At 46.9% G+C, this 21,967-nt stretch overlaps 1 protein-coding gene across 1 annotated transcript in view; it reads left to right on the plus strand.

The window, feature by feature from the left end:
- Window positions 1–21,967, plus strand: part of LOC134343688 (alanine aminotransferase 2-like) — a 63,500-nt gene that overhangs the window by 10,107 nt on the left and 31,426 nt on the right. Inside the window, exons 2-4 of the mRNA XM_063042444.1 lie at window positions 2,074–2,166; window positions 10,061–10,169; window positions 16,850–16,983. Of these exons, the coding sequence (XP_062898514.1) occupies window positions 2,074–2,166; window positions 10,061–10,169; window positions 16,850–16,983 (336 nt within the window). The remainder of the gene's footprint in view (window positions 1–2,073; window positions 2,167–10,060; window positions 10,170–16,849; window positions 16,984–21,967) is intronic.

Raw genomic sequence — 21,967 nt, forward strand, 5'->3', positions numbered from 1 at the left:
CGAACTCACGACCTTCAGGTCGCTAGTCCAATGCCTTAACCCCTTGGCCATGTGCCCAGCTGAGTATTTGATTGCTAATTCAATATAATACAGTGGCAGAAGGTACTGGTTCTGTGCCATATGTTTGAGGTTCTGTGTTTGACATCCTATGTTCACTGCTCTCTGTTTCATGTTCAATGTGTTATGGTCTGTGTTTGAGGCTCTATATTTAATGTTCCGTATTCAATGTTCAGTATTTGATGTTTAATGCTCCGTATTTGATGTTCGGTATTTGGTGATTTATGTTTAATGTTCTGAGTTGCATGTTTTATGTTTAATGTTCTGTGTTTGATAGTTTATGTTTAATGTTCTGTGTTTGCTGTTCAGTGTTCAATGGGTGGGTAACCGCTGAGACTGAAGGTTTGTGGTGAAGGTGCTGTGTCCAAGCCTGGAGCACCAATAATTATAGGATAGCAGCACTGCTGAGTGGCTGAATGGCCAACCACACATCCCCCTTCCCCTCCCTCACAGCACACCCTCTGGTCATTGAACCCAGGAGTGATGGACAGAGTTAACTCATTAGTGACTGGCCTGTGTTACAAATTGCAACATTTTAGAAACAAACCAGCAAGAGATTTCACACTGAGTCAGATTTTAATGTTAAAACCACCATCATTATTAGTATCTACTCATGATATAGTAACTTAACAAGATAAACAAAAGTTAACTGTGTTATGTGTATATGTGTGTAAATGGGCATGCAGGTACAGCAGGCAGTGAAAAAGGCGAACGGTATGCTGGCATTTATAGCGAGAGGATTCGAGTACGGGAGCAGGGAGGTACTACTGCAGTTGTACAAGGCCTTGGTGAGACCACACCTGGAGTATTGTGTGCAGTTTTGGTCCCCTAATCTGAGGAAAGACATCCTTGCCATAGAGGGAGTACAAAGAAGGTTCACCAGATTGATACCTGGGATGGCAGGACTTTCATATGAAGAAAGACTGGATGAACTATGCTTGTACTCGTTGGAATTTAGAAGATTGAGGGGGGATCTGATTGAAATGTACAAGATCCTAAAGGGATTGGACAGGCTAGATGCAGGAAGATTGTTCCCGATGTTGGGGAAGTCCAGAACAAGGGGTCACAGTTTGAGGATAAAGGCGAAGCCTTTTAGGACCGAGATTAGGAAAAACTTCTTCACACAGAGAGTGGTGAATCTGTGGAATTCTCTGCCACAGGAAACTGTTGAGGCCAGTTCATTGGCTATATTTAAGAGGGAGTTAGATATGGCCCTTGTGGCTACGGGGATCAGGGGGTATGGAGGGAAGGCTGGTACAGGGTTCTGAGTTGGATGATCAGCCATGATCATAATAAATGGCGGTGCAGGCTCGAAGGGCCGAATGGCCTACTCCTGCACCTATTTTCTATGTTTCTATGTTTCCATGTAAATATAGCTCCCAAACTATCGAGCTTAGGGGAACAAGGCTGAGTCTTGAGATGGTAAAGTAGGAAAGTTCAATCATCCACATAACAAACGATGGGAGAGAAATATCTGTAATCCAAGGTAAAATGTAGAGGGTAGAGGGAAAAAAAAAGTACGAAGTATTCCACAGGTTGCATGTCAGGTAAACAAAGTAATAGTCGCCGAAGCTTTTGTCTAGAATCTGATCACATACAAATTATCACCAAAAGTGACCTGTCACAGGAATATTGTCTTTGAGTGGTTACTACACAACATACCCAGGCAAGGGTTAACAAGATATCCCCAAAATCCACTCCTATTGCGTATACAAAGTGACAGTCACACATTCGTTGTGCACTGGGAGCCTGTGATCAACCCAATCTTTTGGGTTTTGAAGAGTTCCAAACCATAGCAGGGACAAGCTGAAGTTTTAACAGCCTGTTCAGTCAGTCAGTCTTCTCCCTGTCCCTCATCTGCACAGACCACGACAGTCTGTGACTGACATCATAGGCACTCTTAAAGAAACAATCTCGGTAAATGACCATAGGCTCGTAACGCTCTGGCAGTCCGGGAGGTCGCAGGGATAGCATGGGTGTGCAGGGCTGAATGGTCTCTAACACATTGTTGCTCAGCAGGGTCTGAAGATGCCCTTCACTGAGGTGCTGGAACTGCACACCGGAGACTTGCAGGCCATGAGGCAGAAGCCCATCACCTTCCTCCGACAGGTAAGCCTCATGCCCCTCACTACACCGAGACACAGCAAAACTCCACAGACCCCAGAGATCTGAACCGACGCCAGGAGCACTCTGCTGGGCAGGGTTGGGGTGGGGGGGGTCATTGTATGGAGAGAGGAGCAATCAAGGTTTCAGGTCAAAGACCCCTCACCAGAAGTGAGGGAGGGGAAGGATTTATTCTCCATTCTCCTGCCTTCTCCCCACAACCTCTGACACCCTATCAACCTCCACTTTACACATACCCAGAGACTTGGCCTCCACAGCCACCTGCGGCAATGAATTCCACAGATTCACCACCCTTTGGCTAAAGAAATTCCTCCTCATCTCCATTCTAAAGGGACCACCCCTCTAATCTGAGTCTGTGCCCTCTGGTCCTAGACCCCTCCATTGTTGGAAACATCCTCCCAATGTTCACCCTGCCTCAGCCTTTCAACATTTGATAGGTTTCAATGAGATCTCCACTTATTCTTCCACACACCAGAGTCCAGGCCCAGAGCCATCAAATGCTTCTCAAAGGTTAACCCTTTCATTCCTGGGATCAGTCTTGTGAATGTCCTCAGGGAAGAGGTGCAGAGGAGTAGGGGTAGTGTTGGTGATAGGGAGAGCCCACCTCAGTGCCTACGGACCCCACCCACTCCGCTCTTCCCCTTGCCAGAGAGGGATTGGAAATATTGGTGTTCACAACACTAGTGCCCTTGCTCCTCTCTTCTCCCCCTCTCCCTTCGGGTAGGTTATAGAAGCACGTACAACCAGGACCAAGGACAGCGTCTGCTCTGCTGTTATCAGAATATAGATCGGTTCCCTGGTAGAGGACAATGGAATCTTGAGCACACAATCTACCTTATTGGAATTGGTTTGTTATTGTCACATGCACTGAACTGCAGTGAAAATCTTGCCTTGCAAACAGTTCACAAGATCAGATCATTATTTGTTGCATTGAGGCAAAACAAGCTAAAAATAACAGAATGCAGAGTTCTGTACTGAGTGCAGGGGATGGGGTGTTGTGTTGGAGTTGTACAAGACGTTGGTGAGGCCTAATTTGAAGTACTGTGTACAGTATTGGTCGCCTACCTACAGGAAAGATAAGACCACAAGACATAGGAGCAGAATTAGGCCACTCAGCCCATCAAGTCTGCTCCGACATTCCATTATAGTTGAGCACAGATCCCGCTCAACCCCATACACCTGCCATCTCACCACATGCTTTGATGCCCTGACTGATCAGGAACCTATCAATTTCCACCTTAAGTATACACACAGACTTGGCCTCCACTGCAGTCTATGACAGAACATTCCACAGATGCACTAACTCTCTGGCTAAAAAAAAAATCCTCGTTACTTCTGTTCTAAAAGGTCACCTCTCAGTTTTGAGGCTGTTCTGGATACCCTCACCAGAGGAAACATCCTCTCCACATCCACCCTATCTAGTCCTTTCAACATTCGATAGGTTTCAAAGAGATCCCCAGCCTGCTACAGAGTGTTCGAGTACCAGCACAGAGACAAATTTAACTCCAACATGGAGTTCAACTCCAAAATTTAACTCCAGCTGCCTGATCCTGGCTGTGAGAGGAGGAGGGTTGGACACGGGGCTAGCAACCCCATCCTGGGAAAACCCTGAGCTACAGAAGCACCAACAGACTGAGGAGAAAAGATGTATCAAGTCATGTGGTGAAAGTGGAAGCCACACAGGAGATTAACCTTTGCCGTAAAACCATAGAAACAACAGCACAGAAACAGGCCTTTTGGCCCTTCTTGGCTGTGCCGAACCATTTTCTGCCTAGTCCCACTGACCTGCACACAGACCATATCCCTCCATACACCTCCCATCCATGTATCTGTCCAATTTATTCTTAAATGTTAAAAAAGAACCCACATTTACCACCTCGTCTGGCAGCTCATTCCATACTCCCACCACTCTGTGTGAAGAAGCCCCCCCTAATGTTCCCTTTAAACTTTTCCCCCCTCACCCTTAACCCATGTCCTCTGGTTTTTTTCTCCCCTTGCCTCAGTGGAAAAAGCCTGCTTGCATTCACTCTATCTATACCCATCATAATTTTATATACCTCTATCAAATCTCCCCTCATTCTTCTACACTCCAGGGAATAAAGTCCTAACCTATTCAACCTTTCTCTGTAACTGAGTCTCTCAAGTCCCAGCAACATCCTTGTAAACCTTCTCTGCACTTTCAACCTTATTTATATCCTTCCTGTAATTTGGTGACCAAAACTAAACAATACTCCAGATTCGGCCTCACCAATGCCTTATACAACCTCATCATAACATTCCAGCCCTTATACTCAATACTTTGATTAATAAAGGCCAATGTACCAAAAGCTCTCTTTACAACCGTATCTACCTGTGATGCCACTTTTAGGGAATTTTGTATTTGTATTCCCAGATCCCTCTGTTCCACTGCACTCCTCAGTGCCTTACCATTAACCCTGTATGTTCTACCTTGGTTTGTCCTTCCAACGTGCAATACCTCACACTTGTCTGTATTAAACTCCATCTGCCATTTTTCAGCTCATTTTTCCAGCTGGTCCAAGTCCCTCTGCAGACTCTGAAAACCTTCCTCACTGTCTACTACACCTCCAATCTTTGTATCATCAGCAAATTTGCTGATCCAATTTACCACATCATCCAGATCATTGATATAGATGACAAATAACAATGGACCCAGCACTGATCCCTGTGGCACAGCACTAGTCACAGGCCTCCACTTGGAGAAGCAATTCTCTACTACCACTCTTTGGCTTCTTCCATTGAGCCAATGTCTAATCCAATTTACCACCTCTCCATGTATACCTAGCAACTGAATTTTCCTAACTAACCTCCCATGCAGGACCCTGTCAAAGGCCTTACTGAAGTCCATGCAGACAATATCCACTACCTTCCCTTCATCCACTTTCCTAGTAACCTCCTCGAAAAACTCCAATAGATTGGTCAAACATGACCTACCATGCACAAAACTATGTTGACTCTCCCTAATAAGTCCCAGTCTATCCAAATGCTTGTAGATTCTGTTTCTTAGTACTCCCTCCAATAACTTACCTACTACCGACGTTAAATTTACCGGCCTATAATTTCCCAGATTACATTTCGATCCTTTTTTAAACAACGGAACAACATGAGCCACTCTCAAATCCTTCGGCACCTCACCTGTGGACAGCGACATTTTAAATATTTCTGCCAGGGCCCCTGCAATTTCAACACTAGTCTCCTTCAAGGTCCAAGGGAACACTGTCAGCTCCCGGGGATTTATCCACTTTAATTTTCCTCAAGACAGCAAGCACCTCCTTCTTTTCGATCTGTACAGTTTCCATGATCTCACTACTTGTTTCCCTTAATTCCATAGACTTCATGCCAGTTTCCTTAGTAAATACAGACACAAAAAACCTATTTAAGATCTCCATTTCCTTTGGCTCCACACATAGCCAACCACTCTGATCTTCAAGAACACCAATTTTATCCCTTAAAATCCTTTTAATATACCTGTAAAAGCTCTTTGGATTATCCTTCAGTTTGACTGCCAAGGCAACCTCATGTCTTCTTTTAGCCCTCCTGATTTCTTTCTCAAGTATTTTCTTGCACTTCTTATACTCCTCAAGCACCTTATTTACTCCCTGCTTCCTATACATGTCATACAACTCACTCTTCTTTATCAGAGTTGCAATATCCCTTGAGAACCAAGGTTCCTTATTCCTCTTCACTTTGCCTTTAATCCTGACAGGAACATACAAATTCTGCACTCTCAAAATTTTTCCTTTGAAGGCTTCCCACCTACCGATCACATCCTTGCCGGAGAACAACCTGTCCAAATCCACACTTTTTAAGATCCTTTCTCATTTCTTCAAATTTGGCCTTCTTCCAGTTCAGAACTTCAACCCCAGGACCAGATCTATCCTTGTCCATGATCAAGTTGAAACTAATGGTGTTATGATCACTGGAACCAAAGTGCTCCCCTACACAGACTTCCGTCACTTGTCCTAACTCGTTTCCTAACAGGAGATCCAATATTGCATCCCCTCCAGTTGGTCCCTCTATATATTGATTTAGAAAACTTTCCTGAACACATTTTACAAACTCTAAACCATCTAGACCCCTAACAGTATGGGAGTCCCAATCAATATATGGAAAATTAAAATCCCCTACCACCACAACCTTGTTTCCTGCAGTTGCCTGCTATCTCTCTGCACATTTGCTCTTCCAATTCTTGTTGACTATTGGGTGGTCTGTAATACAATCCCACTAATGTGGCCATACCTTTCCTGTTTCTCAGCTCCACCCATAAGGACTCAGTAGACAAGCCCTCTAATCTGTCCTGCCTGAGCACTGCTGTAATATTTTCCCCAACAAGCAATGCTACTCCCCCACCTTTCATTCCTCTGCCTCGATCACATCTGAAACATCGGAACCCTGGAATATTTAGCTGCCAGTCCTGCCCCTCCTGTAGCCAAGTTTCACTAATTGCTATAATGTCATAATTCCACGCGTCAATCCACCCCCTCAACTCATCCGCCTTCCCCACAATACTCCTAGCATTGAAATATATACACCTCAGAAGATTTTTACCACCACTCACAACCTTTATCAGCGGATTTGCTTGAACTTTTAACATCATTTATTTTCACCCCAGCCACACTGTCAGCTCTGGCACTCTGGTTCCTATCCCCCTGCAAATCTAGTTTAAAGCCTCCCCAATAGCACTAACAAACCTCCCTGAAAGGATATTGGTCCCCCTGTAGTTCAAGTGTAACCCATCTCTCTTGTACAGGTCCCACCTGCCCCAGAAGAGGTCCCAATGATCCTGAAATCTGAAACCCTGCCCCCTACACCAGTTCCTCAGCCACTTGTTCCTCCTCCAGAGCATCCTATTCCTACCCTCACTGGCACCTAGCACAGGTAGCAATCCTGAGATTACCACCCTTGAGGTCCTGCTTTTCAACTTCCTACCAAGCTCTCTATACTCACTGTCCAGGACCTCCTCACTCTTCCTTGCTATGTCATTGGTACCGATGTGCACCACGACATCTGGCTGGTCACCCTCCCACTTCAGAATGTCATGCAATCAATCAGAGACATTCTTGACCCTGGCACCCGGGAGGCAACAAACCATCCTGGATTCTCTGTCACGACCACAGAACCTCCTATCTGCACCTCTAACTATCGAGTCCTCTATCACTACTGCTCTCCTCTTTTTCCACCCTCCCTTCTGCACTGCAGAGCCAGACTCAGTGCAAGAGATCCAGCTACTGCAGCTTGTCCCAGGTAAGTCATCCCCCCCAACAGTATCCAATGCGGTATACTTGTTGTTGAGTGGAATGGCCACAGGGGAACCCTGCTCTACCTGCCCTTCCCTCACCTGACAGTGACCCAATTTCCTGTCCTCTGCTCCTTTGGTGTAACTACCTCCCTGTAGCTACTATCTATAATCTCCTCATTCTCCCGAATGATCCGGAGGTCATCCAGCTCCTGCTCCAGTTCCCTAACGCGGTTTGTTAGGAGCTGCAGCTGGATGCACTTCCTGCAGGTGTCATTGTCAGGGACACCGGAGGGCTCCCTGACTTCCCACATCCTACAAGAGGAGCATTCCAACATCCTGCCTGGCATTCTCTCTACGCTGGACAAAAAAAAACTTACCGGAACCTACCTTGGCCTCTGCCTATTGAGCCAAAGCCGTCCCACTCTGACTCAGTCCACTCCGACGACGGCCTCTACAATGATGGCCGCTGTATATGGTGGTCTGCTTTTAAACCTTGGCACGCTACGTCACACGCCTGCACAGTGCAGACCCTTCTCTCCGTGCAGTGTTTAAAAAAAGGAAACATCTTTTTCTACCTGATTTCTTCACTCACTTCTTCAGCTGCTTGTTTCCGTAGGACAGAGGACTTTGGCGAGCTGCTCTTGGTGTTCTCTGGGCTTAAGAGGAGCAATTTACTGCAATCATTCAAGATTGTTTAATGTCATTTCAAATGCACAAGTGTAAAGAGAACAAAATAATTGTCACTCTGGATTCGCTGCAACACAGAAAAACACAACTTAACACAATACCAATAAACACAGACACAAAATAAATATATAAACGCACAAGATGGCAAACAGTACATACCGAGATTGATTTCTTGTCCATGAAGTGACACTAGGCCATACATGCGGTGACCGATTGGAAATAGTAAAGTAGCGGGTGGAGGTGATCAGCCTTGCTGCTCGGGGAAAGTAACTGGTTTTGAACCTGGTGGTCCTGGTGTGAATGCCACGTAGCCTCCTCCTTGATGGGACTGGGGCAGACAGTCTATGAGCAGGGTGGGTGGGATCCCTCATGATGTTACTGGCCCTTTTATGGCACCTGTGTATAGATTTGGGTTCTGCCAATTACAGCCCCAAGAATGGGGTCATATCATCATCGACACCCTTCACCCTTAACCCATGACCTCCAACCTCAGTGCAGTACAGTAAAGCTGTTTCATTTGGGAAATTGGTTCATCGTTGTCATAATTTTCATGCCGTTCAGACAGATCATGACAAGGGCACAGTAACAGAATGCAGAATAAAGTATTACAGTTACAGTGAAAGTGCAGTGCAGGCAGACAATAAGGCACAAACTTGCACTCCACCACCCTCTATGGCAACAAATGACACAGATTCACCACCCTGGCGAATGAAATTGTTCCTCATCTCTCTTCTGAAGGAATGTCCCTCTATTCTGAGGCTGCCCCCTGGTGCTAGACTCCCCAACCATAGAAAACATCCCCTCCACGTCCGATCCATTCGGGTGTTTCAAAGTCCCATAACTTTCAAGTAGGACTCCCTCCAACTTCACCCGTCACCCTTCAGCGAGTACAGGCCCACAGCCATCAAACACTCCTCATACATTAACCCTTTCAATCCCAGGATCATTTCTCTGCACCTCCTTTGGAAGCCTCCCACAGCCAGCACATCCTTCCCTACATAGATAGAACATAAAATAGTACGGCACAGTACAGGCCCTTCAGCCCACATTGTTGTGCCAACCCTCAAACCCTGCCTCCCATATAAGCCTCCACCTTAAATTCCTCCATATACCTTTCTAGTAGTCTCTTAAACTTCACTAGTGTATCTGCCTTCACCACTGACTCAGGCAGTGCATTCCACGCACCAACCACTGAGTAAAAAAACCTTCCTCTAATATCCCCCTTCAACTTCCCATCCCTTACCTTAAAGCCATGTCCCCTTGTATTGAGCAGTAGTGCCCTGGGGAAGAGGCGCTGGCTATCCACTATCTATTCCTCTTATTATCTTGTACACCGCTATCACATCTCCTCTCATCTTCCTTCTCTCTAAAGAGTAAAGCCCTAGCTCCCTTAATCTCTGATCATAATGCATACTCTCTAAACCAGGCAGCATCCTGGTAAATCTCCTCTGTACCCTTTCCAATGCTTCCACATCCTTCCCATAGTGAGGCGACCAGAACTGGACACAGTACTCCAAGTGTGGCCTAACCAGAGTTTTATAGAGCTGCATCATTACATCGCGACTCTTAAACTCTATCCCTCGATTTATGAAAGCTAACACCCCATAAGCTTTCTTAACTACCCTATCCACCTGTGAGGCAACTTTCAGGGATCTGTGAACATGTACCCCGAGATCCCCCTGTTCCTCCACACTACCAAGTATCCTGCCATTTACTTTGTACTCTGCCTTGGAGTTTGTCCTTCCAAAGTGTACCACCTCACACTTCTGGGTTGAGCATCCAAAGGTGCTCGTGATCTTCCCAGAGTGGTCTGACCGGGGCCCTACAGTTTCAGGCTTGCCAGTCTGTGCTGTGGAGTGGGGTGGGAGCAGAGTGCATTGATTGTGCGGACAGGTAGGGAGGGGTGAGGATCTCACTGTCCTCTGCTCACTGTAGGTGTCTGCGGCCTGCACTTACTCCCCACTGCTGAATGATCCAACGCTGCCCAGTGACGTCAAGCAGAGAGCTCGAACCATCTTGGCCAGCTGCCCTGGCAACAGCATTGGTGGGTATTGGGAAGGGCTGCAATGGTGGTGGGGGGGGAAGGGGGAAGGGGAGGAGGAGGAGGAGGAGGAGGTGGAGGGTGGGGAGAGCAGAGATGGCAGGGAATGGAGGCGGGGGGTTGGGAGACGTGGTGAGGGCTGGAACAAGGGGCAGGTGGAAAGCATGGGGAAGGGGCATGGGTGATGAGGGGCGAGGGAGGGCATGGTGAGGGCGGGGGTCGGGAGGGAGGGTAAGGAGAAGGGGCAGCACCTAACAGAGTAGGGAGATGGAATGGGGGGGCACGGAAGTGGGAGGAAAGGATGTAGAACAGAGTTACTGGCTGTGTGGCGATGAAGCGTGTACTGGGTAAACACCATAGAGGGGGCACAAATGAATGTTTCGGGATGGAGGAGATGATTATCAGGGCAGGCCAGGGTGGCAGAAGAGATATTGGTCAACAGGAGAGTCTGGGTGAATTACCGCAAGATATAGGAGCTGAATTAGGCCACTGAGTCCGCTCTGCGATTTCATTCTGCCCTCTCAGCCCAACCTCCTGCCTTTTCCCCATATCTCATGCCATGACCAGTCAAGAATCTATAAACCTCTGCTTTAATGTTTTGGCCTCCACAGCTGCCTGTGACAAAGAATTCCACAGATTCACTACTCTGTCTAAAGAAATTCCTCCTCATCTGTTCTGAAAGGACACCCCCCTATTTTGAGGCTGTGCCCTCTGGTCCTAGACTCTCCCACCGAAGGAAACATCCTCTCCACATCCACTCCATCAAAAATTTTCACCATTTGACAGTTTCAATGAATTCACCCCTCATTCTGCCAGTGAACACAGGTCCAGAGCTTCAAACACTCCCCATATGACAAGCCAGTCAACCCTGGAATCATTTTCACAAACCTCCTTTGAACCGTCTCCAGTTTCAGCACATCCTTTCAGAATCAGAATCAGGTGCATTATTGTTGGCATATGATGTGAAATTTATTAACTTAGTGGTAGCAGTTCAATGCAATACATAATCTAGCAGAAAAAATAACAAAAAATAAAATAAATGATATTAAACAAGTAAATCAATTATTTATATTGAATAGATTTAAAAAAATGCAAAAACAGAAATACTGTATATTTTAAAAAAGTGAGGTAGTGTCCAAAGATTCAATGTCCATTTAGGAATCGGATGGCAGAGGGGAAGAAGCTGTTCCTGAATCGCTGAGTGTGTGCCTTCAGGCTTCTGTATCTCCTACCTGATGGTAACAGTGAGAAAAGGGCATGCCCTGGGTGCTGGAGGTCTTTAATAATGGATGCTGCCTTTCTGAGACACTGCTCCCTGAAGATATCCTGGGTACTTTGTAGACTAGTGCCCAAGATGGTGCTGACTAGATTTACAACCTTCTGCAGCTTCTTTCGGTCCTGTGCAGTAGCCCCTCCATACCAGACAGTGATGCAGCCTGTCAGAATGCTCTCCACAGTACAACTATAGAAGTTTTTGAGTGTATTTGTTGACATACCAAATCTCTTCAAACACTTAATAAAGTAAGCCACTGCCTTGCCTTCTTTATAACTACATCGATATGTTGGGACCAGGTCAGATCCTCAGAGATCTTGACACCCAGGAACTTGAAGCTGCTCACTCTCTCCACTTCTGATCCCTCTATGAGGATCGGTATGTGTTCCTTCATCTTACCCTTCCTGAAGTCCACAGTCAGCTCTTTCGTCTTACTGACATTGAGTGCCAGGTTGTTGCTGTGACACCACTCCACTAGTTGGCATATCTAGCTTCTGTACACCCTCTCGTCTCTACGTGATTCTACCAACAATGGTTGTATCATCAGGAAATTTATAGATGGTATTTGAGCTGTGCCTAGCCACACAGTCATGGGAATAGAGAGAGTAGAGCAGTGGGCTAAGCACACACCCGAGGTGCACCAGTGTTGATCGTCAGCGAGGAGGATATATTATCACCAATCAGCACAGATTATGGTTTTATGGTTAAGGAGTCGAGGATCCAATTGCAGAGGGAGGTACAGAGGCCCAGGTTCAGGATTGAGAAGATAATTCTAAGATAAGGGGCCCCAAACTACTTACAATACTCCAAGTGAAGCCTCACCAGTGCTTTATAAAGACAAAATCACATCCTTGTTTTTTAGTATTCTAGTCCTCTTGAAATGACTGCTAACATTGCATTTGCCTTCCTCACCACAGACTCAACCTGCAAATTAACCTTTAGAGAATCCTGCACAAGGACTCCCATATCCCTCTGCACCTCAATTTTGTGTATTTTCTTTCCAATTAGAAAGCAGTATTCTTTCATTTCCTCTACAAAAGTGCATGACCATACACTTCCTGACACGTCTCTATCTGCAACTTCTTTGCCCATTCTCCTAAACCAGGTCCTTCTGTAGCCTCTCTACTTCCTCAGAACTACCTGCCGCTCCACCTATCTTCAGATCGTCTATACACTTTACAACCAAGCCATCAATTCTATCATCCAAATCATTGACATATAACACAAAAAGAATCGGTCCCAACACAGACCCCTGTGGAACACCACTAGTCACAGCAGCCAACCAGAAAAGGCTCCCTTTATTCCCACTCTTTGGCTCCTACCAAACAGCCAGTACCTTATCCATGCTAGAATCTTTCCTGTAATACCATGTAGCTTGTTATGTGGTCTTAAGTGTGGCACCTTGTCAAAGGCCTTCTGAAAATCCAAGTACACAACATGAAGCAATTCCCCTTTGTCAATCCTGCTTGTTATGTCTTTAAAGAATTCCAACAGATGTGACAGGCACAATTTCCCGTGGGGAAACCATTCTGACTGGTGAAAGGGGATTGTTCCATGCACCGACCCAGTAGTGAGAGACCCCTCCCCCTTTTTCCATTCTTACGGACTCTCCCCGTAAAGAGTCATACAGCACAGACACAGGCTCTTGGCTCAATTGGCCCATGCAGACCAAGATGCCATGCAACGTAGTCCCTTTGCCCATAGAAAATAGAACATAGAACATTATAGCACAGTACAGGCCATTCAGCCCACAACATTGTGCTGACCTTTTAACCTGTTCTAAGATCAATCTAACCCTTCCCTCCCACACAGCCCTCTAGTTTTTCTATTATCAATGTGCCTAACTAAGAGTTTCTTAAATGTTCACAATGTGTCTGCCTCTATCACCCCTGGCAGCACATTCCACGTACCCACCACTCTCTATGAAATAAAACTGTCTCTGACATGCCCCCTATACTCGTTTTCAATCATTTTAAAATTATGCCCTTCTGTGAGCCATTTCAACCCTGGGAAAAAGTCTCTGGCTGTCCACTGTCTGTGCCTCTTCTCATCTTGTACATCTGTCAAGTCACCTCTCATCCTCCTTCACTCCAAACAGAAAAGACCCAGCTCACTCAAATTATTCTCATAAGAAATGCTCCCAAACCCAGGTTGCATCCTGGTAAGTCTCCTCTGCACCCTCTCTAAAGCTTCCACATCCTTCCTATAATGAGGTGACCAGAACTGAACCAAGTATGATCTAACCATTTTTACAGAGCTGCATCATTTCCACATGGCTCTTGAACTCAATCCCTCGACTAATGAAGGCCACTGTTACCCCGGGGGGGGGGGCAGCAGCATTGGGAGCAGACCCAAATACACAACACAGACACTGAAGTATGAGGAACAGGACAAGGTTTGTGAAGAAAGCAAGGGGAGCCAGGAAGAAACGATGCTGGACATTGACACAGACCCTGAATGAGACAAGGATGTAGGGCCTGGGCTAGGATTTGGGCTCAAAGCACAGGACCCAGACGTGGAACTAGGAAAAAGGGACTACGAGCCTGGACTTGGACTCCAAGCCAGAGACTGGACAGGGACCTGGAACATAAGTCTCAACTCAGGCTCAGAACCCAGATCCAGGCGAGGACTATTCTTAGACATGGGTACAGGACTGGACGTGGAACTCCTGCACAAAACAAGGCACATGGATAGGACAACAAAAAGCCTTCAGTTGGACAGGACAAGGTTCTTGGACGTGGCTTGGACAGGACAAGAGACTCCAGCACAAGACAAGGGAACTCCAGCACTGGGCTGGGCAAGGTACTCTCAGGCAGGACATGGCTCTTGGACTGGGTTTGGCTTGGCTCTTGGACTCAGCTTGGTTAGGCCCTTGGGTGCAGGGCCAGGACCCTTCCTAGGACCGCAGGGCCGGGATGACTGCCAAGAATATTTGCCGAGGTAACTGCCCAGGTAAACTGCCGAGGATTCCGTTGGGGATGATCCAGCACAGGACAAGGAATCTCCAGCACCAGGCTGAGCAAGGACACAAAGCTCAGACTTGGACAGGGCTGGAACATGGGCACCTGGACTTGGTCTTGGAACACAGATCCTTGGACTTTTGCACAGGAACAGGAAACACAGAGTAAGGACCCTTCCCTGGGAGCAGGACATAGGGCCAGGTCAAACACAGAAACTAAACATGGGTACAAAAAGAGACAGTTCCAGACTCAAAAATAAATAGTTCCTTATCTTGGCTTGGCAAGGCTCCAGTCTCACTCCAGCAGTTGAACTTGAGCAGGATACTGACAAGGTTTCAGAACAGTCCAGCAGGGAATCCTTGGTTTGAGAGGTATTTATATGCCAGGGCACAACTAGAATCAGGTGCCTCAATTAAGACACCCAATGGAACAAGGGAAAACAGGAAAACCCGGAATAAGGAATCAACGGACTGGACTGTGAACTGGAATGTGGACTTCATGGACAGGACCATGACAAACATGTCATGTACCGTCAGGGTAAGTGGGCTGAGGAATAGAAACAGGTGCTCAATTCAGATAAGTGCGTGGTGTTATGTTTTGTGGTGGGGGGTGTGGTGTCAAAACAGGCCTGGCCATCCATAGTGAACAATGGAGATTGTTGTGGAACACAGGGACCTAGGGGTATGGGAACACAGTTGCTTGAGAGTAGGGACACAGGTAGCCACGGTGCTGATGACGACATTCAGAACACTGACCTTCACCAGTCCAGAAGGTGTTAGGCACCACGGGGATGTAGCAGTGATATTCCAGATCAGGATGCTGGAGTCTGGAGACTTCTTCTGGAAGGAAGTTTGTACGTTCTTTCTGGGTTTGCTCTGGTGCTCCGTTCTCCACCCCCCCCCCAAACGTCAAAGGAGTACCAGTTGGTAGGTTATAAATTGTTCTGTGACTAGGCTGGGGTGAAGTCGGTGGGTCGCTGGGTGGTGAGGCTCGTTGGGCTGGGAGGGCCTGTTCAACACTCTATCCCCAAATAAATAAATATATCAAAAAAGTACAGGACGTTGGCAAGTCCAGACCCGGAGCATTGTGCTCAGTTTTGCTCACCTGGCTATGGGAAAGGTGCTATTAAGCTGGAAAGAGTGCCAAGGAGATTTACGGGTACATTACTGGGATTCACGGGGTAAGTTACAGAGAATGATTCGGCATACTAGGACTTTCTACCTCGGACCGTCGCTGTCTCGGGATGATCTTGTATCCACAATGGTTAAGGCACACACTCTTTTCCCCAGGCCTGGGGAATCATGAACTAAAGGGTACAGGTTTAAGAGAGAGGGAAGAGATTTAAAGTGGCCTGAGGGGAATTACTTCATCTGGAGCTGCCAGATGAAGTCATTCAGGTAGTTACATTAACATTTAAAAGATGAAAAGATAATTAAGTATCAGCATCCATCATTAAGGATCCCCCCCCCCCATCACCCAGGACATGCCCCCTTCTCACTGATGCAGGGGGGAGGTACAGGAGCCTCAATGTTTACTTCCTCCCCTCCATCTTCAGATTTCTGAATGGACAGTGAACCCGTGTACACGACCTCACTTTAGGTGTAAGCCCCTCTTCCCCTGTTCCCCTCGCTAGCCTGCAGGTCACCCTTGGGCAAGGTGTAGCACCTGCTCAAGTCCCCACCCCGGTCAGGGTCAGGTGAAGCCATGGGAGCAGGTGGTGGACGCTCGTATGAGCTGCCGGTGCAGATCACAAGACCCGGTTATGTGACCACTGACGCCACGCAGACAATCTCTGATGTGCTTTGATAATGGCTGGGCTCATCTGTCTGTAAAGACACTGACCAGAAGAGGGCAATGGCAAACCACTTCTGCCGAAAAATTTGCCAGAACAATTGGGTGATGGAGAGATCATGATCGCCTGCGTCATGTAGCACAGCAGCTGACGAACGATGATACATACCCCTGTATACAGTATTCAATATTTCTCATGACAGTATTTGACATTTGTCACTGTTTACTATGCAACGCACTGGACTGCTGCAGCAAGACAACATATTTCACGACACAAACACGAGGAAATCTGCAGATGCTGGAAATTCAAGCAACACACACAAAATGCTGGTGGAACGCAGCAGGCCAGGCAGCATCTATAGGAAGAAACACAGTCGATGTTTCAGGACGAAGGGTCTCAGCCCAAAACACCGACTATGTTTCTTCCTATGGATATTTCATGACACTCTGTGTGCCAGTGATATTAATCCCAGTCCTGATTCTGATTCTCCTACTTGCACAGATACACATATAGGAAAGGTTTAGAGGCAGTTGGTTCATATCCAGGCAAATGGGGTTAACGCATGGTAAATTTGGCTGGTTTGATTGCTTTGGGGAGAAGGGCCTGATGCCCTGCTGTGTAACTCTGTAACTCGTCTGATGATGTATCTGTCTTCTAGGCTGTTACGGAGAGGCAGGGGGGATCCTCGTGGTTAGAAACTCAGTGGCAAAATACCTGGAACAACGAGATGGAGGGATCCCTGCAGATCCAGAGAATATTTTCCTCTTCAACGGGACATTGCGCGGCTTGTCTGTACGTATCATTTCGATATACTGGTGAACAGGCAGTGTGCCTGCTGGATGCATCTGATGTGTCTGACTGTACTAACAACCCTGGCGGGACGTCCTACCACTCTCTATTGGAAAAAAAACTGCTTTGGAGAACCATCCTGTACTTTCCTCCAATCACCTTAAAGTCATGCCCCCTTATTTTGGCCAGTCCCACCCTGAAGGAAGATTTCTGGCTACCCACCTCAATAATGTAGCATGCAGCCTCTGCAGAGGCCAGACCATCAAAGGCCAAGTCGTCGGGTGTATTTAAAGCAGGAGCTGCTAGGTTCTTGCTTAGCCAGGATGTGAAAGTTTATGGGGTGAAGACAGGAGAATGGGGTTGAAAGGGACAATAAGTCAGCCATGATGGAATAGCAGAGCAGACTCGATGGACCGAGTAGCCTCTATCTGATGGAAATGGGCTACATACAGGGAGATGCGGATGAGTTAGAATGGCATTGAGGTGGGCACAGACATGTAGGCTGGGGTCCTGCTCCTGTGCTGTGGTGTAGTGTCTGTGTTTGATTAATCCCAGTGCCACGAGCTGGGGAAGGTCAGAACAGGGAGATAGCACAGATGAATGAGTGGCTGAGGAGATGGGGCAAGGGGCACGGTTTGAAGTTTGTGGATCATTGTAAACTTTTCTGGGGAAGGGGTGACCAGTACAAATGGGATGGGTTACACCTGAACTGGAGGGGAGGGTTCAAAACAGATTTGCAGGGGGGAGTGGCGTAGGATGGGGAGGTTGATGCACAAGTAGAGACAGCTTGTAGGGAGTTTGTGAGGAAGGACAGGCAGGTGATGGAGCAAAGGTGCGCTCAGCCTGATGGTTTGAGATGTGTATATTTTAATGCAAGTAGTATGATAAACAAGGGGGGTGAACTTAGAGCGTGGATCAACACGTGGAACCATGATGTTGTGGTTCATTCCAGAGGCTTGGACATCTCAGGGGCAGGAATGGATGCTGAGTGTAACGGGCTTCACACATTTCAAAAAGCACAGGGAGGGAGGCAAAAGAGGTGGGGGGGGCATGGCATTGCTAATCAGGGATAGTGTCACGGCTGCAGAAAAGGAGAAAGTCATGGAGGGATGGTCTACTGAGTCAGCGTGGGTGGAAGTCAGAAACAGGAAGGGAGCAAAAACTCTGCTGGGTGTTTTACACAGACCCCACTGAATAGTAACAGAAACATTGAGGAGCAGATAGGGAGGCAGATTCTGGAGCTGATTCTGAATTCTGCAATAATAATGAGGTTGTTGTGATGGGTGATTTTAACTTTCCGAATATTGACTGGATTCTCCCTAGAGGAAGGGTTTTAGATGGGGTGGACTTTGTTATGTTTGTTCAGGAAGGTTTCCTGACACAATATGTAGATAAGCCAACTACAGGAGAGGCTGTACTTGATCTGGTAATGAACCTGGTCAGGTGTCAGATCTCTGTGGGAGAGCATTTTGGAGATAGTGACCACAACTCTATCTCCTTCACCATAGTGCTGGAGAGGAATAGGAGCAGACAATTTGGGAGAAACAGTTAATTGGGGTAGGGGGAAATATGATGCTATTAGGCAGAAACTGGGGAGATAAATTGGGAGCAGATGTTCTCAGGAAAATGCACGAAAGAAATGTGGCAAATGTTCAGGGAACATTTGCATGGAGTTTTGCATGGGTAAGTTCCATTGAGGTAGGGAAAGGATGGTATGATAAAAGAATCATGGTGTACAAAGGATGTAGAAAATCTAGTGAAGAAGAAAAGAAAAGCTTACGAAAGGTTCAAGAAACTAGTTACTGTTAGAGCTCTAGAAAATTACAAGGTTGCTGGGAAGGAGCTTAAGAATGAAATTGGTAGAGCTAGAAGTGGCCATGAGAAGGCCTTGGCGAGCAGGATTAAGGAAAACTCCAAGGCATTTTACAAGTATGTGAAGAGCAGGAGGATGAATTGTGTGAGATTAGGACTAATCAGGTGCAATAGTGGAAACATGTGCATGGAGTCAGGGGAGGTAGTGGAGGTACATAATGAATACTTTGCTGCATTATTCACCAGGGAAAAGGACCTTGACAATTGTGGAGATGGCTTACAGCGGACTGAAACACTTCAGTGTGTAGACATTGAGAAAGAGGATGTGCTGGAGTTTTTGCAAAGCATTAAGTTAGATAAGTTGCCTGGACCGGATGAGATGTACCCCAGGCTCTGTGGGAAGTGAGGGAGGAGATTGATGAGCCTTTTGCGATGATCTTTGTGTCATAAATAGGGATGGGAGAAGTACCGGAGGATTGGAGGGTTGTAGATGTTGTTCCCTTGTTCAAGAAAGGGAGCAGAGATAACCAGGAAATTATAGACCAGTGAGTCTGACTTTAGTGGTGGGCAAGATCCTGAGAGGCAGGACTTCTGAGCATTTGGAGAGACATAATCTGATTAGCAATAGTCAGCATGGCTTTGTCAAGGGCATGTCGTGCCTTACGAGCCTGATTGAATTCTTTGAGGATGCAACGGAACATGTTGATGAGGGTAAAGCAGTAGATGTAGTGTTTATGGATTTCAGTAAGGCATTTGATAATATTCCCATGCAAGGCTCCTTCAGAAGGTAAGAAGGCATGGGATCCAAGGAGACCTTGCTTTGTGGATCCAGAACTGGCTTGACCACAGAAGGCAAAGAGTGGTTGTAGATTATTCATATTCTGCATGGAGGATGGTGACCAGATCTGATCTGGGACCCCTCCTCTTTGTGATTGTTATAAATGACCTGGATGAGGAAGTAGGAGGGTGGGTTAGTAAATTTGCTGATGACACAAAGGTTGGAGGTGTTGTGGATAGTGTGGAGGGCTGTCAGAGGTTACAGCGGGACATTGATAGGATGCAAAACTGGGCTGAGAAGTGGCAGATGGAGTTCAACCCAGATAAGTGTGAAGTGGTTCATTTTGGTAGGTCAAATTTGAAGACAGAATATAATATTAATGGTAAGACTCTTGGCGGTGTGGAGGATCAGAGGGATCTTGGGGTCCAAGTCCATAGGACACTCAAAGCTGCTGTGCAGGTTGACAGTGTTGTTAAGAAGGCGTATGGTATGTTGATCTTCATCAACCGTGGGATTGAGTTCAAGAGCTGTGAAGTAATGTTACAGCTATATAAGACTTTGGTTAGACTCCACTTGAGTACTGTGTTCAGTTCTGGTCACCTCACTACAGCAAGGATGTGGTTACTATAGAGAGAGTACAGAGGAGATTTACAAGGATGTTGCCTGGATTGGAAGATGTCCCTTATGAGAATAGGTTGAGTGAACTTAGCCTTTTCTCCTTGGAGCGACAGAGGATGAGAGGTGACCTGATAGAGTGTATAAGATGATGAGAGGCATTGATCGCGTGGATAGTCAGAGGCTTTTTCCCAGGGCTGAAATGGCTAATACAAGGGGTCATAGTTTTAATGTGCTTGGAAGTAGGTACAGAGGGGATGTCAGAGGTAAGTTTTTCCACACAGAACGTGGTGGGTGCGTGGAATGGGCTGCTGGCGACGTTGGTGGAGGTGGATAGAATAGGGTCTTTTAAGAGACTCTCAGATAGGTACATGGAGCTTAGAAAAATAGAGGGCCATGCGGTAGGGAAATTCTAGGCAGTTTCTGGAGTGGGTTACGTGGTCAGTACAACATTGTGGGCCGAAGGGCCTGTAATGTGCTGTAGATTTCTATGTTCTATAATGTGCCAGTGTCCAAGGATAAAGACAGGCATTCAGTCCAGACGCCGCACTCCCATAGCTGACCTGTCACCTCAGAGACATTTCCTTGTATCTCTCCATCCACTGTTCTTTGCCTTGAACTCTGTGATGGAGGTGATGGGGAAAATTCCAGAGATCCAGCCCCATCCCCGGGCTCTGGTGCCCCCTCCTCTTTCCCCTTCTCCTATGCTCCACTGTCCTCTCCTATTAGATTGCTTCTTCTTACATCCTTACCTCCCACGTCTTACTCCATCCCCCCTCTCCCATCCACCCACCCACCCATCCTTCCCTCACCTAGTCACACTTATCACCTGTCAGTTTATGGTCACCTTTGCCCTCTCTCCTCCCCCCCCCATTTTATTTTGGTTTCTACTCCCTTCTTTTCCAATCCTGATGAAGGGTCTCTTCCCTGAGAAATCAACTGATTATTCTCTCCATAGATACCGACCGACCAGTTGAGTTCCTCCATCATTTTGTGTGTGCTGCCCTCTGTCTGAGCCTGTGCCCCCTTGTGCTAACCCACCGCCTAGCTGGGGGAAAACTTCCTAATATTTGGGGTTGAGCCCTGTAAGGATCCTGTGTTTCAATGAGATCACCTCTCCTTCTTCTGAACTCTGGAAAACAGTTACAGTCAACTTGATCTTCCTGCGTCAGGAAAACCCATCCTTCCCTGTGCAGCTGGATATTGGTTTCATTAATCTCACATGCACTGAGATACAGTGAGAAGCTTTTGCTTGCGTGTCATCCAGACGAATCTTTCCGTACATAGATACATCGTCATGGAGTCATACTGCACGGAACCCAGGCTCTGTGGCCCAACAAGTCCATGCAACAAAGATGGCCACCTAAGCGAGTCCTACTTCTATGTGTTTGCTCCATGTCTCGCTAAACCCTTTCTCTCCGTCCCTGTCCAAGTGCCTTTTCAATGTTGTGAATGTTCCTGCCTCAAACATTTCCTCTGGCAGCTCGTTCCACAGACTGATCACCTTCTGGGTGAACAAATTGCCCCTCAGGTTCCGATTAAATCACTCCCCTCCTTCTCTAAACCTCTGTTCTCTAGTTTTTCATTCCCCAACGCTGGGAAAAAGACTGCACATTTACCCACTCTGTGCCTGATGGTATGATGGGGGCAGCAAACAAGAGCTGCCAACCTTCCAGTGCCAGCATTGCATGTCTACAACTCCCTCACCCTCACCATATGCCTTTGGAATGTGGGAGGAAATGGGAGTGCCTGGAGGATTCATTGGGCCCTACATATACACAT

The sequence above is a fragment of the Mobula hypostoma genome, chromosome 3 (assembly GCF_963921235.1).
Source record: "Mobula hypostoma chromosome 3, sMobHyp1.1, whole genome shotgun sequence".
Taxonomy (NCBI): Eukaryota; Metazoa; Chordata; class Chondrichthyes; order Myliobatiformes; family Myliobatidae; genus Mobula; species Mobula hypostoma.